At 38.6% G+C, this 13652-nt stretch overlaps 1 protein-coding gene across 2 annotated transcripts in view; it reads left to right on the forward strand.

The window, feature by feature from the left end:
* The window catches only part of LOC127810918 (ABC1 family protein YPL109C, mitochondrial-like), a 65456-nt gene extending 52069 nt beyond the window's left edge, over positions 1-13387 (forward strand). Inside the window, exons 4-5 of one of the 2 annotated variants that reach the window (XM_052350528.1) lie at positions 9760-9915; positions 12047-13384. In XM_052350528.1, the coding sequence (XP_052206488.1) occupies positions 9760-9915; positions 12047-12166 (276 nt within the window). In that variant the 3' untranslated portion in view covers positions 12167-13384. Of the gene's footprint in view, positions 1-9759; positions 9916-12046 lie in introns of both variants that reach the window. The other variant, XM_052350529.1, reaches the window with a different exon arrangement.
* Positions 13388-13652: the final 265 nt, after the last annotated feature.

Below are 13652 nucleotides of genomic sequence, written 5' to 3' on the forward strand. Positions count from 1 at the left end.
ACCTCTTTGAAGTTGCTCGATCTCTCATGATTTTTTACCAATGTTCCGAAACATTTTTTGGGGGATGCTATTGTCACAGTCACCTACTTGATTAATCGGATGCTCTCTCGAGTCCTTAAATTCCAAACTCCTTTTGAAGCTCTCCTCTCTGTATACCCCCATTCTTGGTTTGTGTCTACCATTCCACTCCTGTTCTTCGATTGTTCAGCTTTTGTCCACATCCCTCCTCATTATTGTGGGAAGTTCAACCCCCAGGCCCTCGAGTGTCTTTTTTTGGGATACTTACCAAACCAAAAAGGGTATAAGTGTTTTTAACATTCCACTCAACGGTACTACCATTCTATGGATGTTATTTTCTTTGAAGATCAACCATTTTATCCCAATTCTACCATTCAGGAGGAGAGTATGATGACAGATGAATGTCAGTCTTGGGATGTTACTGAACCCTCCACTTAGACATCACCTCTTACATTCGTGTCTCCCAACTCCGGTGTTATTGAACCTCCCATTGAGCCAAATCTTCCTGAGTCCAACCCTGTTGCAATAGACTTACCAACAGATACAGAGCTTCATGTCTACTCTAGGAAAACAAATACTCGAGATCAAGGAGAGCAACGATCATTGATCAAACTTGACCAAGAGCCCAACTCGGATTCAATGAATATAGGTAACACATCTTTTGAAAATATTTCTAGCAAGGCACTTGAGAATGATTTGAATTGGCCAATTGCACTAAGGGAGTAAGATCATGCATGCAACATCCTCTTCATAATTATATCTCTTACAAAAGTCTTTCACCACATGTCCATGCATTTGTTAGCAATCTGGATGTAATTCAGGTTTCCATAAACATCCAAGAGGCTCTCAAGGATCCCTTATGGAAGTCAATACTCTTGGATGAGATGTGTGCCTTAGAGAAGTACCAGACTTGGAGAGATCACTAACCTGCCTTCAAGTAAAAACCCAGTTGTATGCAAATGGATTATCACAATTAAGTATGAGGAAGACGGGAGTGTTGATAGGTATAAAGCTCGCCTTGTTGCAAAAGGGTTCACACAATCTTATGGTATTGACTACCAAGAGACTTTTGCTTCTGTGGCTAAACTTAATATTATTCGGGTTCTCCTGTCCCTAGCAGTAAACCCGAACTGGCCACTACTTCAACTTGATGTGAAGAATGCATTCTTAAATGGTGACTTAGAAGAAGAAGTGTATATGAGGGTTCCCCTAGGTTTTGAGACATGCTACAAAGAATCAGGTGTGTAAGTTGAAAATGTCACTATATGGTCTCAAGCCGCCACTAAGAGTGTGGTTTGAGAGGGGTTCATAAGAGTGGTGAAGCTTCACGGCTACTCCCAAGGTCAAGTTGACCATACATTATTTGTAAAAAGGTCTCCTGAAGGTAAGCTATCTATCTTAATTGTATATGTTGATGATATCATTCTTATTGGTGATTTCATAGAAGAAATGGTTGGTCTAAAGAGAACGCTTGCCAAGGAGTTTGAGATTAAAGACTTAGGAAATCTTCCATATTTCCTGTGAATGGAAGTGCCTAGATCTAGCAATGGAATATCCGTGTCCCGAAAAAAATGTCTTGGAACTATTAGAGGAGTGTGGGATGCTCGGGTACAAGCCAATAGTCACTACCAAGCTCGGAAAAGAAGAGAAGAGTGCTCTAGTGGATAAGGGTCGGTATCAAAGGTTAGTTGGTAGACTTATATATCTTTCTCACGCCAGACATGACATCAGGTTTTTAGTTAGTATTGTTGTCAACAAGGAAGCAACTAATCTTGCCCTTATTCTCGGACAAGATTGGACCAGTAGTGATTGGGTTTGATTGAGAGTGTGTGATTGACAGTAATTGATTGACGGTGATTGATATTGGTTTCCTAAACCAAGGACGTATTTTCTAGAAGATGGATTGCTGTTTATTTTGTTATATCCTAATTTTCCTAATCAGATTTGAAAACTTTCCTATTTCTGTTTTTATTTTTGTTTCTTAGAAACTTCCTAATTTGGGAGGAAGTCTTGTATATATTTTTATCTAACCCTTTAAGGAAAATAAGATTGATAGCCATTTTTCACGATTTTCTTGACATGGTATCAGAGCCATAAGATTATATGCGTTGTTTTTGATTTCTTCGTGGCCTTCATCAACCTTCTTTTCAAGACACTAGGTCTATTACTCCAAACCCAATACTAGATTCAGTTGATTCCAGCAATACGATGGAAATTCCGTTTGCCGAAACGAATTGTGGACGATTAGGGGGAGAGTTACAAAATCTTCAAGCAACTTACCAGTTGAATGGTAAAAACTACTTGAAGTGGTTTTAACCAATACGAACGTTCCTAAAGGGAAAAGGGAGGTTGAGCTACTTATTCAGAACATGTCCTAAGGAGGGAGATCCAGCGTTTGCAGAATGGGTTGAGGAGGATTCTTTGGTAATGTCTTGGTTATGGAACTCCATGGTTTTAGAAATCAGTGATACGGTAATGTTCTTGACAACAACCAAGGACATTTGGGAGGCAATCAAGCTTACATACTCCAAAGTTCGTGATGCAGCACGAATCTACGAGATAAGGACCAAAGTTGTCAGCACAAAACAAGGTTCAAGGACCATTATAGAATATGCTAATCTGTTGTAGACCCTATGACAAGAGTTAGATCATTACCAATGCTTGAAGATGAAGTGCAGTGCGGATGCTGCCTTGCATAAAAGATTTTTGGAGAAGGAAATGACATATGACTTCCTAGCTGGCCTCAATATAGACCTTGATGCGGTAAAGGTACAAATCCTTGGTAAGGAGGATTTACCTTCCTTAAATGAGCTTATTTCCATAGTGTGTGCAGAAGAGAGTAGAATGGGAGTTATGTTAGAAACTTCCCTGGTGGAAAGCTTTGCCTTGGTGTTGATGAAAGCTCAAAATTAGAGCAAAGGTCCTAGAGAAGAGAAGAAAGCCATGGACATAGACTCTCTATGGTGTACCTACTGCAAGAAGCCTAGGCACACCATAGAGAAATGCTGGAAGCTCCATGGGAGGCCACCCAAGGGAGGACCATCACGTAGCCAAGGGCAAGGTCAGGTGTACATGGCTAGCAGCCATTAGCTCCCTAAACAGAAGGATTCATAACAAGGAGAGGCACTAGAACTAAACAGGGTTGAGATTGAGAGGTTGAGGAATTTCTTGGGATCACTCGACAAGATGGCTGAGAAAGGTACCTGCTCTCTTGCTCTCATAGGTACTTCTTTCCCTTCTTTTTCCCTACACGCTTCATAAATAGTTCACCAAAACTCTTGGATCCTAAACTCTAGAGCCTTTGATCACATAACTCATTTTTTCCAATTGTTCATTACCTATAGCCCTTATTCTAGCTCCAAAAAGATCACCATGACAGATGGCTCTTTAACCACTATCGCTGGCCAATGAGATGTTCTCCTTAATGAACATCTCACTCTAAAGAATGTCCTTCATGTCCCTAAATTATTTACCAACGTCATCTCTATTCAAAGACTCATTTTGGACACTAATTGCAGTGTTGTTTTTTGTTCAAATCTGTGTGAGATACATGAATAGGGCATGAAGAGGATGCTTGGGCTTGCTAGGGCTAGGGCTGGACTTTACTACCTTGAGGAGCCGGGTGAGCAGGAAAAAATGGAGAAATTTCCTCTAATGTCATGCTTGGTTCAATCTAATGAAGACTAGTTGTGGCTGCACCATTACTGGCTTGCCCATCCTTCCTTCCAAACCCTTAGGGTGATGTTTTCAGATTTATCTAAAATTCTAGGTACTAAAAGTTTTCATTGTGTTGTATGTGAGTTTGCTAAACATAAGAGGGTGTCTTTTCCTCCATCTAATAAAAAAATTGCTCTACCTTTCTCTTTAATCCGCAATGATGTTTGGGGTCCATCAAGTGTTCCCAATATTTCTGAGACACGATGATTTATTATTTTTGTGGATGATTACACAAGGGTGGTATGGTTATATCTGTTGAAAACAAAATTTGAGGTAGGCAAACTATTTCCTATATTCTATAACATGGTTAAGAACCAATTTGGGGTAGAATTAAAAATGTTTAGGTTTGATAATGCTAAGAAATTTTTCAATCAAAATCTATTTGTTTTCTTTCAACAAAAAGGCATTATACACGAGTCTTCTTGCCCTTACACTCCTCAATAGAATGGAGTGGTCGAAAGAAAGAATGACCATCTCCTAGCTATTACAAGAGCTCTTTTATTCCACCATAATGTTCCTAAACATTATTGTGGAGAAGCAACTTTAAATAACAACCACCTTTCTAATCAATAGACTACCCTCACAAACTTTTGAATTCCACAGTCCAATTCAAGTGTTAACCAAATACTTTCCCAATGTCCATGTGTTTATCCACTAGAAACCCAAGATATTCGGGTGTGTGTCCTATTTTCATGTCCCAATTGCTAACGAAGGAAAATTGGATCCTTGGGCCTTAAAGTGCATATTTATTGGATATTCCCCTACTCAAAAGGGCTATCGGTGCTATCATCCACCCTCCAAGAAGTTCTTTGTGTCAGCTAATGTAACTTTTGCAGAAACTGATCCTTACTTTAGCCATTCCAATTCTCAGGAACATAACCTAGCTATAGTCAAAGATCCGTCCTTTACTTTTACTAACCCAAAGTTATCTTTCGTCACAATTCCTTCAACTACTTTGAAGGACTCACTGGGTATGATATTAGAGGAATCTTCACTAGAGATTCCTCAACCACTGTAGGTGTACTCAAGGAGGAAAATGCTGGACCTTGCACCTATGCAAGCCCCATCATCCAAAGCAAGCCTTAACCCTACTCCAGACAACACTGACATTTTAGATAGTCCTATGGATAAATCACCATGTAACTCCTTTGATTATTCTTTAATACCTAATGGTGAGCCTGTTGAACCTACTGAACTTATACTCGAAACAAACACCTCTAATAGCGATCTTGATTGGCCTATTGCACTTAGAAAGGATACTAGAGCTTGCACCAAGCATCCCTTACACTTATTATTATCCTACTGTAAGTTGTCATCCCCACATAAAGCTTTTCTTACCAATCTTCATACCTTTCCTATCCCCAAAACTTTTTCTAAGGCAGTGGGGAATAAGAATGAGAAGAATGCTATAGAAGTTGAGATGGCAGCCCTAGAAAAAAACCAAACATGGGAGCTTGTGCAGTTACCTAAAGGGAAGCATCTAGTAGGCTGCAAATGGGTGTATATGGTGAAATACAAGTCTAAGGGGTCCTTGGATAGAAACAAAGCCAGGTTAGTGGTTAAGGGGTATGCACAAGTTTATGGACTAGACTACCTAGATACCTTTGCATCGGTTGCAAAGCTAAACACAGTCAGGGTTCTCTTATCTCTGGTAGCTAATCTAGGTTGGCCACTACAACAATATGATGTAAAAAATGCATTTTTGCATGGGGAACTGGAAGTGGAAGTTTACATGGAAGTACCACTAGGGTATAGCCCAACAACTAAGGAAAAGGTAGTATGCAAATTGAAAAAAGCCTTATATGGGTTGAAATAGTCCCCATGGGCCTAGTTTGGCTGGTTTACAAATGTAATGCTTGGCATGGGATATAAGCAAAGCTAAGGGGATCACACTCGTTTTATCCGTCATTCGGCCACAGGGGGAGTGACAGTTCTCAGTGTATGTGGATGACATTGTGGTCACTGGCAGTGATGAAGAAGGCATGAGCAAGTTAAAGGAGTGTTTGTTAAGTGAATTTGAAATTAAGAATTTGGGGAGGTTGAAATATTTTTTGGACATAGAGTGGCACACTCAAAAGAGGGAGTATTTATTTGTCAGTAAAAGTATATGGTAGATCTCCTAACTGAGACTGGAATGCTTGGTTGCAAGGCAATGGACACGCCCATTGAACCAAATCACAAGTTAGGGGAAGCTCTAGAAGACAACATGGTTGATAAAGGGTCCTATCAAAAGTTGGTTGGGAAATTAATCTATCTCATATTCAGCCAGACATTGCCTATGTAGTGGGAGTTGTCAATCAATTCATGCACAACCCCAAGGAGGTTCACCTAAGGGCAGTTTATATGATCCTACATTACTTAAAGGGACACCCGGGAAAGGTATTTTGTTCAAGAAAGTAGAGGCTATGTCACTTAAAGCCTACATGGATGCTGACTATGTAGGATCCCTTGTGGATAGGAGGTCCATATCGGGCTATTGTACCTTTTTAGGAGGAAATTTGGTGACATGGAGGAGCAACAAGCAAAGTTTAGTGGCTCAGTTTAGTGTAGAAGCCGAATTTAGGTCTATGGCACTAGGAATGTGTGAGCTATTGTGGCTGAAAATATTGCTGGAGGACCTCAAGATTGAGTGGACAACACCTATGAGACTTTATTATGATAATAAATCAACAATCGACATTGCTCATAATCCAATTCAACATGATAGAACAAAAGCATGTTGAAATGGATGGACATTTCATTAAGGGAAAACTGGACAATGGCCTAATTTGTACCCCTTATATCTCCTTGAGTGACCAATTGGCAGATGTGTTGACTAAAGGACTACCTGCAGTTGGTTTTCACAGATTAATGAGCAAAATTGGGATGTATGATATCCACTCCCGATCTTGCGGGGGAGTGTTAATGAGGAAGCAACTAATCTTGTCCTTATTCTCAAATAAGATTGGATCAGCAGTGATTGGGTTTGATTGACAGTGTGTGATTGAGAGTAATTGATTGATGGTGATTGATATTGGTTTCCTAAACTAAGGATGTATTTTCTAGAAGATAGATTGTTGTATATTTGTTGTATCCTAAGTTTCCTAATCAGATTTGGAAACTTTCCTATTTCTGTTTCTTAGAAACTTCCTAATTTGGTAGGAAGTCTTGTATATATTTTTCTCTAACCCTTCAAGGGAAATAAGATTAATAACCATTTTTCATGATTTTCTTGACCGTTGTGAGCCAATCCATGAACGATCCAAGGGGAGAACATATGGAGGCAATTTATAGAATCCTTAGATACTTGAAGCTCACTCTTGGTAAGGGTCTCTTCTTCAGGAAAGGTTTCAATCGAGAAGTAGAAATCTATAATGATGTGAACTAGGCTGGTTCTATCATAGATCGAAGGGCTACATCCGAGTATTGCACCTATGTTTGGGGGAACCTTGTCACTTGGAGAAGTAAGAAACAGTCAATAGTCTCTAAGAGTAGTGCTGAAGCAGAGTTCTGTGCCATGGCACATGGTATGTGCAAAAGGATCTGGATAAAAAGATTACTTGAAGAACATGAAGTAAAGATCGAAGGCAACCATTAGTATTGCCAAGATGTGCACCATGATAGGACTAAGCATGTGGAAATTTATCATCACTTCATCAAAGAGAAACTTGAAGAGAATGTCATTAAACTAGTCTACACGCTGACAAGCTCTTTGGTTGCAGATATCCTAACTAAAGTCTTGCTACGAAAATGTTTCGAATATCTGAGTTCCAACCTTGGGATGAATAATATCTTTATCTCAACTTGAGGGAGAGTGTTGATTTATTGTTATTTTTAGAATTAATTTACTCCATTTAGGCGATGTTCAGTTAAGTAATCTTTTTGTTTCCTTTTCTGTTGATAAATGATTTGTAAGAGATTAATAGATGAGTTGTAGGAGATAGATTGAAGATTTATAGGAGATTAGAATTAGTTAGGGATTCCTTTCTTGTATATATGTATCCCTGATGTATAGCAATGGAGTATGAAAAAATTATTATCTTTTTCTTCAAAAACTAATTAAACAAAATTATATTTATTTAATGAAAATAATATAAAAAATTTCTAAAAATAAAAATTCCTCTTAGAAGTTAGTAGTTAAATGTTTGAAAATTAAAACTTTTATCTTTTAATAGTTATCACTTTATAGTTTTTAATGATTCAATTACATTTTTAAAATTATTTTAAATATTTAAAAGTTATAAGAAGTTCCTCATTCAAGAAATATATATTTTGCATTTGTTTAAGGTGTTATAGATTTTTGTGTATGACTATATATAATTGTGTATGAGATATAATTTTTTTTTTAAAAATATAAATAGTTATATTACTAAGAAAGTTAGATTACTATAAAAGTTATTATTACTTATAAATGATTATAATTCTCATATCAGTAATATTTATAATAGTTAAAAATAGTTATATTGTTATAAAAATATAGCAATATAATTGTTATTAAAATTATATGGTTATAATTTAAAATTTTATTACTTTTCTAATAATATAATTTATGTTGTTGTAAAAACAATTTTTAGTCATTTTAATATTTGATTTGAAACTTGACACATTAAGATTGTCTAAATGGTCATGTGGATAATGTTTATATACTTTTTATTCATTGTCATTTTTGTCCTCACGTCTTCTTTATAATTTATAATTTTTAAAATAGTAGACTTATTAAATTATATATCAAAAATTTAAAATCAAAGTTGCAATATAAAAAATTATAACTTTTTTTATTTAAAAAAATACATTTAGGTGGGCCAATAGGCCGAGCTGGTGAATAGAGTTGGTGAGCCAACTGGCCTAAGCTAAGGTTGGCTCTTTCGAGGCCCAACCCTGCTGGGCCTGGCTCGGTCCTATCTACCTAGTGAGCTTGGGCCAAGACTGGCTCGCTACAGTAACGAGCAGAGCCTAGCTTGGCTCATCACGAGCTGGGCTGTGGGCCCACCTGACCCATTTGACAACTCTACCAGTGTTGCCTCATGTTTGACAAGGTCACCCCTTTGCCAAGGTGTCATGCCACAACCAAGTGTCAACGCCTTTGGACTATTGGTTTTATGACATGACCTCTCCATTTTAGATAGGGGGCTTCTGGATTTTAATTGGTACTGGAGAACACCATTTAGAACTTAATTATGCTTCAGAAACTCTCTCCACTGCCACTGCCATCTTCCTCTACTCCCCATCTCCAATAGCCCTATGGCCAAAAGCTGCCTTCACTTCCTATAAGGCTCCCCTCTCATGCTTTCACACGTATTTGTGTCTCTGCTTTTTTATTTTTTCACTTTTTAATGTGGTTAGCTAGTTTTGATCTATTTGAGGTTTATATATCTGACCCTGTGCATATCCAACAATGGAAGGAGCTTGAATATATATATATAGCCGCCTTTTGCAAGGAATGGTTTGAATAAACTAGAAACTGAAGGAACCCAACAATGCATCTATAAAAGAGGAAACTAATAATAGCAGGACGAAAGAAACGACAGCAACATAGAATAGTAGCACATATGCCAGGGAACTGCAGCAGAGAACTTATAGAAATAGCATAATTAGAGATGTCTATGCTGAAAGAAGGAAGTTGTTGAGAATAGGAAAGAGGAATCTGCAGTAAGTAGAAAAGAACAGACGAGGGAGGGTCAATGTAGCAAAGGAGAAGGGAAGAAAAAGAGAGAGCACCCACTAGTTCTGGTGTCAAATCAACAATGTAGGAGGAAACAACATTCATTAGAGCACAGCAACATTGTCTTAAATACTCCTAGTAACTCTACAAAATAAGAAAAGCTAACAATCAGCATTATTTTCTTTAATGTTCCAAATGAGCTTGACTTCATCAGTTAGTGACGCTTATCCTCTTGAGGGCCATGCTTGCTACAAGTTCTGAACTGCAGAGGCTTGTCTTTGTTCTGGTTTTGTTTTCTTGTATCTGGTTAATAAAATCATCAGTTATCTCAGTTTTACTTGTTATCATCCCATCATTTTCTTAAAGAACTTCAATCTTTACAGGAGATAGAACAAACTTTTAGTTACTGGGATTCTGAAGAAGGTGGTTCTTTTCATCCTGCTGAGTGCATGCAACAAATGCTTGAGCAAGTTCGGCGTCATAGAGTAAACATTGATGGCAATATCTGCACTGTGATGGTAACCATGTTGGTTCTAGAGGTACCATCTGACGTTCTTTAAAGTGTTCCCGCTTTAGCTTTAGACTAAAATAAAACAAGAAAAGCATGTTTGATTACTGTGTGGATTTACTTCATATTTTCTGGCCACAAAGTTCTTATCACTTCTTTAGTACCAAAAAATTGATTTCTACATGGTTATTGATGACTGCTACCTTGACAAGCTTATTAGCCACATAGACTGGAACCATCATAAACAAGGACATTGCATACTAGGGAGACTAGAATGAATATGATCAAGCTTTATCTCCAAATCTTGCATGAAACCATCCATTCCAGGAGGCTAGTCTTTTGTCAAAAGTCTCCATCATCACATTCAGACTGCACCACTTTGAAAACGACCCAAGTGGCAACTCAAGGTAAAAAGTGAATAAGGAACCAAATCTACTCCCGAGTTTAAGGATCAAGAGTGATGATTCCTTAAGGATCAGTATTAGCCACTTGATCCTTAAGGTATCATCACTCTTGTAGCCCCAACCAATTTTGTTCATAAAGCCGATACAGCTGAAACCAGAAAAGCCCAAGTTTGAGAACTTAGCTCCATTATTTAGGCTCCCCACAATAAAATACACATCAGAAAAGAGATGGTATGAAATAAAGTAGGACCCTCTCTATTACCCTTAGTCAAGTCCTATGCAAACCCCTCCATTGCAACTTGTAGCATAAAACCATATGCTTCTATAACTAACATAACCAAGGGTAATTACACTGAGCACCCTTGAGGTTAAACAAAAAGACACAAACTGACATTTGAAAAATGATGATGACTTCCCTTGAGGTTGTTAACAGTGCATCACTTCCTTTCCTGTTAGAAAACGATTGTTAATTTTCCTCAAATGCCAAAAATACCTTCCCACCCCCTTCTCTTTCTCACACACACAGATATTACAAAGAAATAAAACAAAAGGATAGAATTACCGGTGGTGGCCAACCACCACTAGTCACCAGCGTGAAGGAACCCATTGCTGGTGCCTCCATGGCGAGAAAGAGAAAAGACAGATACAAAGTGTTGAGATAGGGAGCCAAAGAATGCAGATTACAAAGTGTCCCCCATCAGCAATGGGGTGTCCTTCAACCCCATCAGTAGAGAGAGGGAGAGAGAGAGAGAGAGAGAGAGGGGGGGGGGGGGTGTTGAGGAGAGGGGCAAAACCCATTGGGATGGGTTTCTATTAACCCCATTGCTGATGGGGTTATTGAGAGAGAGGGAAGGTTTATTAAGGAAAAAGAGCCAAAACCCATCGGCAATGGGGCTATGAAGAGAGAGAGAGAGAGAGAGAGAGAGAGAGAGATTGAGTGGGGGTGGTTGGGATGAAACAGACAAAGCCCATTGACAACGGAGTTTCTTTCAATAAGGCTGATAGAAACCCCATCGCTGATTGGGCTATTGAGAGAGACAGAGAGGGGGGGGGGGGGGGGGGGTTGTTGAGGTGAGAGGAACAAAACCCATTGGTGATGGGGTTGCAAAAACCCCGATGGTATAGAGAGGAGGGAGGGAGACCTTTTCCATCCTTGAATCAGGGGAGAATTGAGGTTACTGGGGCCATTGGGGTTTGTTGCAGTTTGGTGATGTCTTGGGTTTATTGCAGAATCAAATGGAAGAGAAGGAGGAGAGAGATAGCCATAGTTGTTCCCTAGGAAGAAGCACTACTGGTGTGTGTGTGTGTGTGGGAGAGAGAGAGAGAGAGAGAGAGAGAGAGCCATTTTTAAACAGTAAGGGGGTCTCTGTAATTTCTCAAATGTTAGGGGTGTGTGTTCTTTGCTAAACTCAGGGGTGGTTGGTGTAGTTTACCCAATAACAAAAAGGGGAGACTAGGGATCTTGCTGTCTTGACTGCAGTTAGACCCTTTAAGCGAACTCCATTCTCTGAATAGGTCGACTTGTGTACCTCTACTATTCCACTTGAAATGTCTTCACCATTTGAAACAAAATGGCGTTTGCTTCTTTGACCTTCATCACTTTTTCAGTTGTCTATTTTATGTTTAAAGTTTTCAACTTAATGTGAAGAAGGGCCAGAGCTTAATGTTTGTTTCAGTAAATAGTATAAGCTATCTAATAGATGGCTCACATTCTAAATAAATACTTGTAGTTACATAGTGTTTTCTCTTATTTTGTAGGGGTGGCAGAGAAAGCTTGACCCAGGGTATGATGTTCTGCGCACAATGCAAACATTGCTATTCAGAGTTGACTGGGTAGAGTCTCTGCTCTACACTATTGAAGGAGTCATGGCTCCTTAAAAGGTGTCTGCCTATTTCTATTCTCTTCCTTGCACAATTTTGACAGAGTCTCAGTCCCAGGGATATAAGTGGGTGTCCTAAGATAAGGATTCATACATGGTAATCCTGATAGAAGATGTAGTGTTTGAAATACATTTTGGTTCACACCTTTTTTTCTGTTATTTTTCTTTGCAAATATAAGAAAAAGATCTTGAAATGTGTTTCTTGTTTGCTACTTTTGCTTAGTCATTATTTTTTGCCTTTTCCTCAAAGGCTCAACCGTGTCAAAACAAAACGTTTAGGGATTTAACAGAATGAACAGGCAGTTGTTGTGCTTGTTTGGTGGCAAACTAGAGGCTAGAAGCGATGGGAAATTTGATTTGTTTTAATTTTGATATATATTTTATATTTTATTTTTTAACTTTTATTTTTAGTAGATTTGGTTGGATATTGTAACTTGAGAATGTCTTTTTTAATTAAACTTCAGCCTATAAATAGGCATTTGTGATGTAATCATAAGAGGTGGTTGTTTTGGAATAAATTGTTGATTTCTTCCTTCTGCTCAATTCTCTTTTTGGGGCATCCCTCTCCTTCTCTACTCCCACCGCTCCTCCAGATTTCTTTTCTCCCCTCCCTGATTTTCTTCTCTTCTCTTCTCTTATCCCTCAATTTTCTGTAATCTTTCTACTGTAAACATCAATCTTGTTATCAGAGCAAACCTCAATATATAGCATCCCACTTTTCATCAGCACATTAGGAACTTGTAGAAAAGAACACACCGGAGTATCAGAGAAATCAGAGTCGTTGCCATCTCCATTGGAGCCACCGCATATCACTATTAGGAGCCCTCATCATCGCCATCAAATATCAGAATCTCACCTGACTTAAGAATTAGTCACTCTAGCTGACATCATTCATGAATTTGGAGAACCCAGTCAACATCCTCTATGACCTGAAAGCTGATTCAAGTCCTTCATATCCTCGCCACACAATCTTCACCTGCTGCTGGGAACATTGCACAAGGTGACCATAGTTCTTGTTGCCATTTGCCCTCGTCATTCATTGTTGAAGCTATCACCAAAAGAACTAGTTGACGCCCTCGCCAGTCAGAAGACCCCTCTGCTGTGATTTCTCCTATTGTGGATGCTTTAGATCCCCTTTCTAGACAACACTTCTCCATGAATTGAGATCTGATTATTCCAACAAGCCCTAATTGTTGAGATCTGATTTTGTTAGTTCAAAGACCCAATTTGAACTGGATGTAGATTCTTACTAAACCTCCCTAATTGAACTCATCCCAGTTTTCTAATCCATCTATGCAGACTACCCGACCCATTTTGTCTCCCAACTTGGCCCAACACAACCTAAAACCAAGTAACCTTCAACCCAACACATTATATTTGTAACCAAATAGCCACTGCAACCAAATTAAGCCCAATCCATCAGTTATAATTGATCCTGTGACAGCTTGAGGATTGATTAGACTTAAAAGGGAGTAACAAAAGGT

The sequence above is a fragment of the Diospyros lotus genome, chromosome 10 (assembly GCF_014633365.1).
Source record: "Diospyros lotus cultivar Yz01 chromosome 10, ASM1463336v1, whole genome shotgun sequence".
Taxonomy (NCBI): Eukaryota; Viridiplantae; Streptophyta; class Magnoliopsida; order Ericales; family Ebenaceae; genus Diospyros; species Diospyros lotus.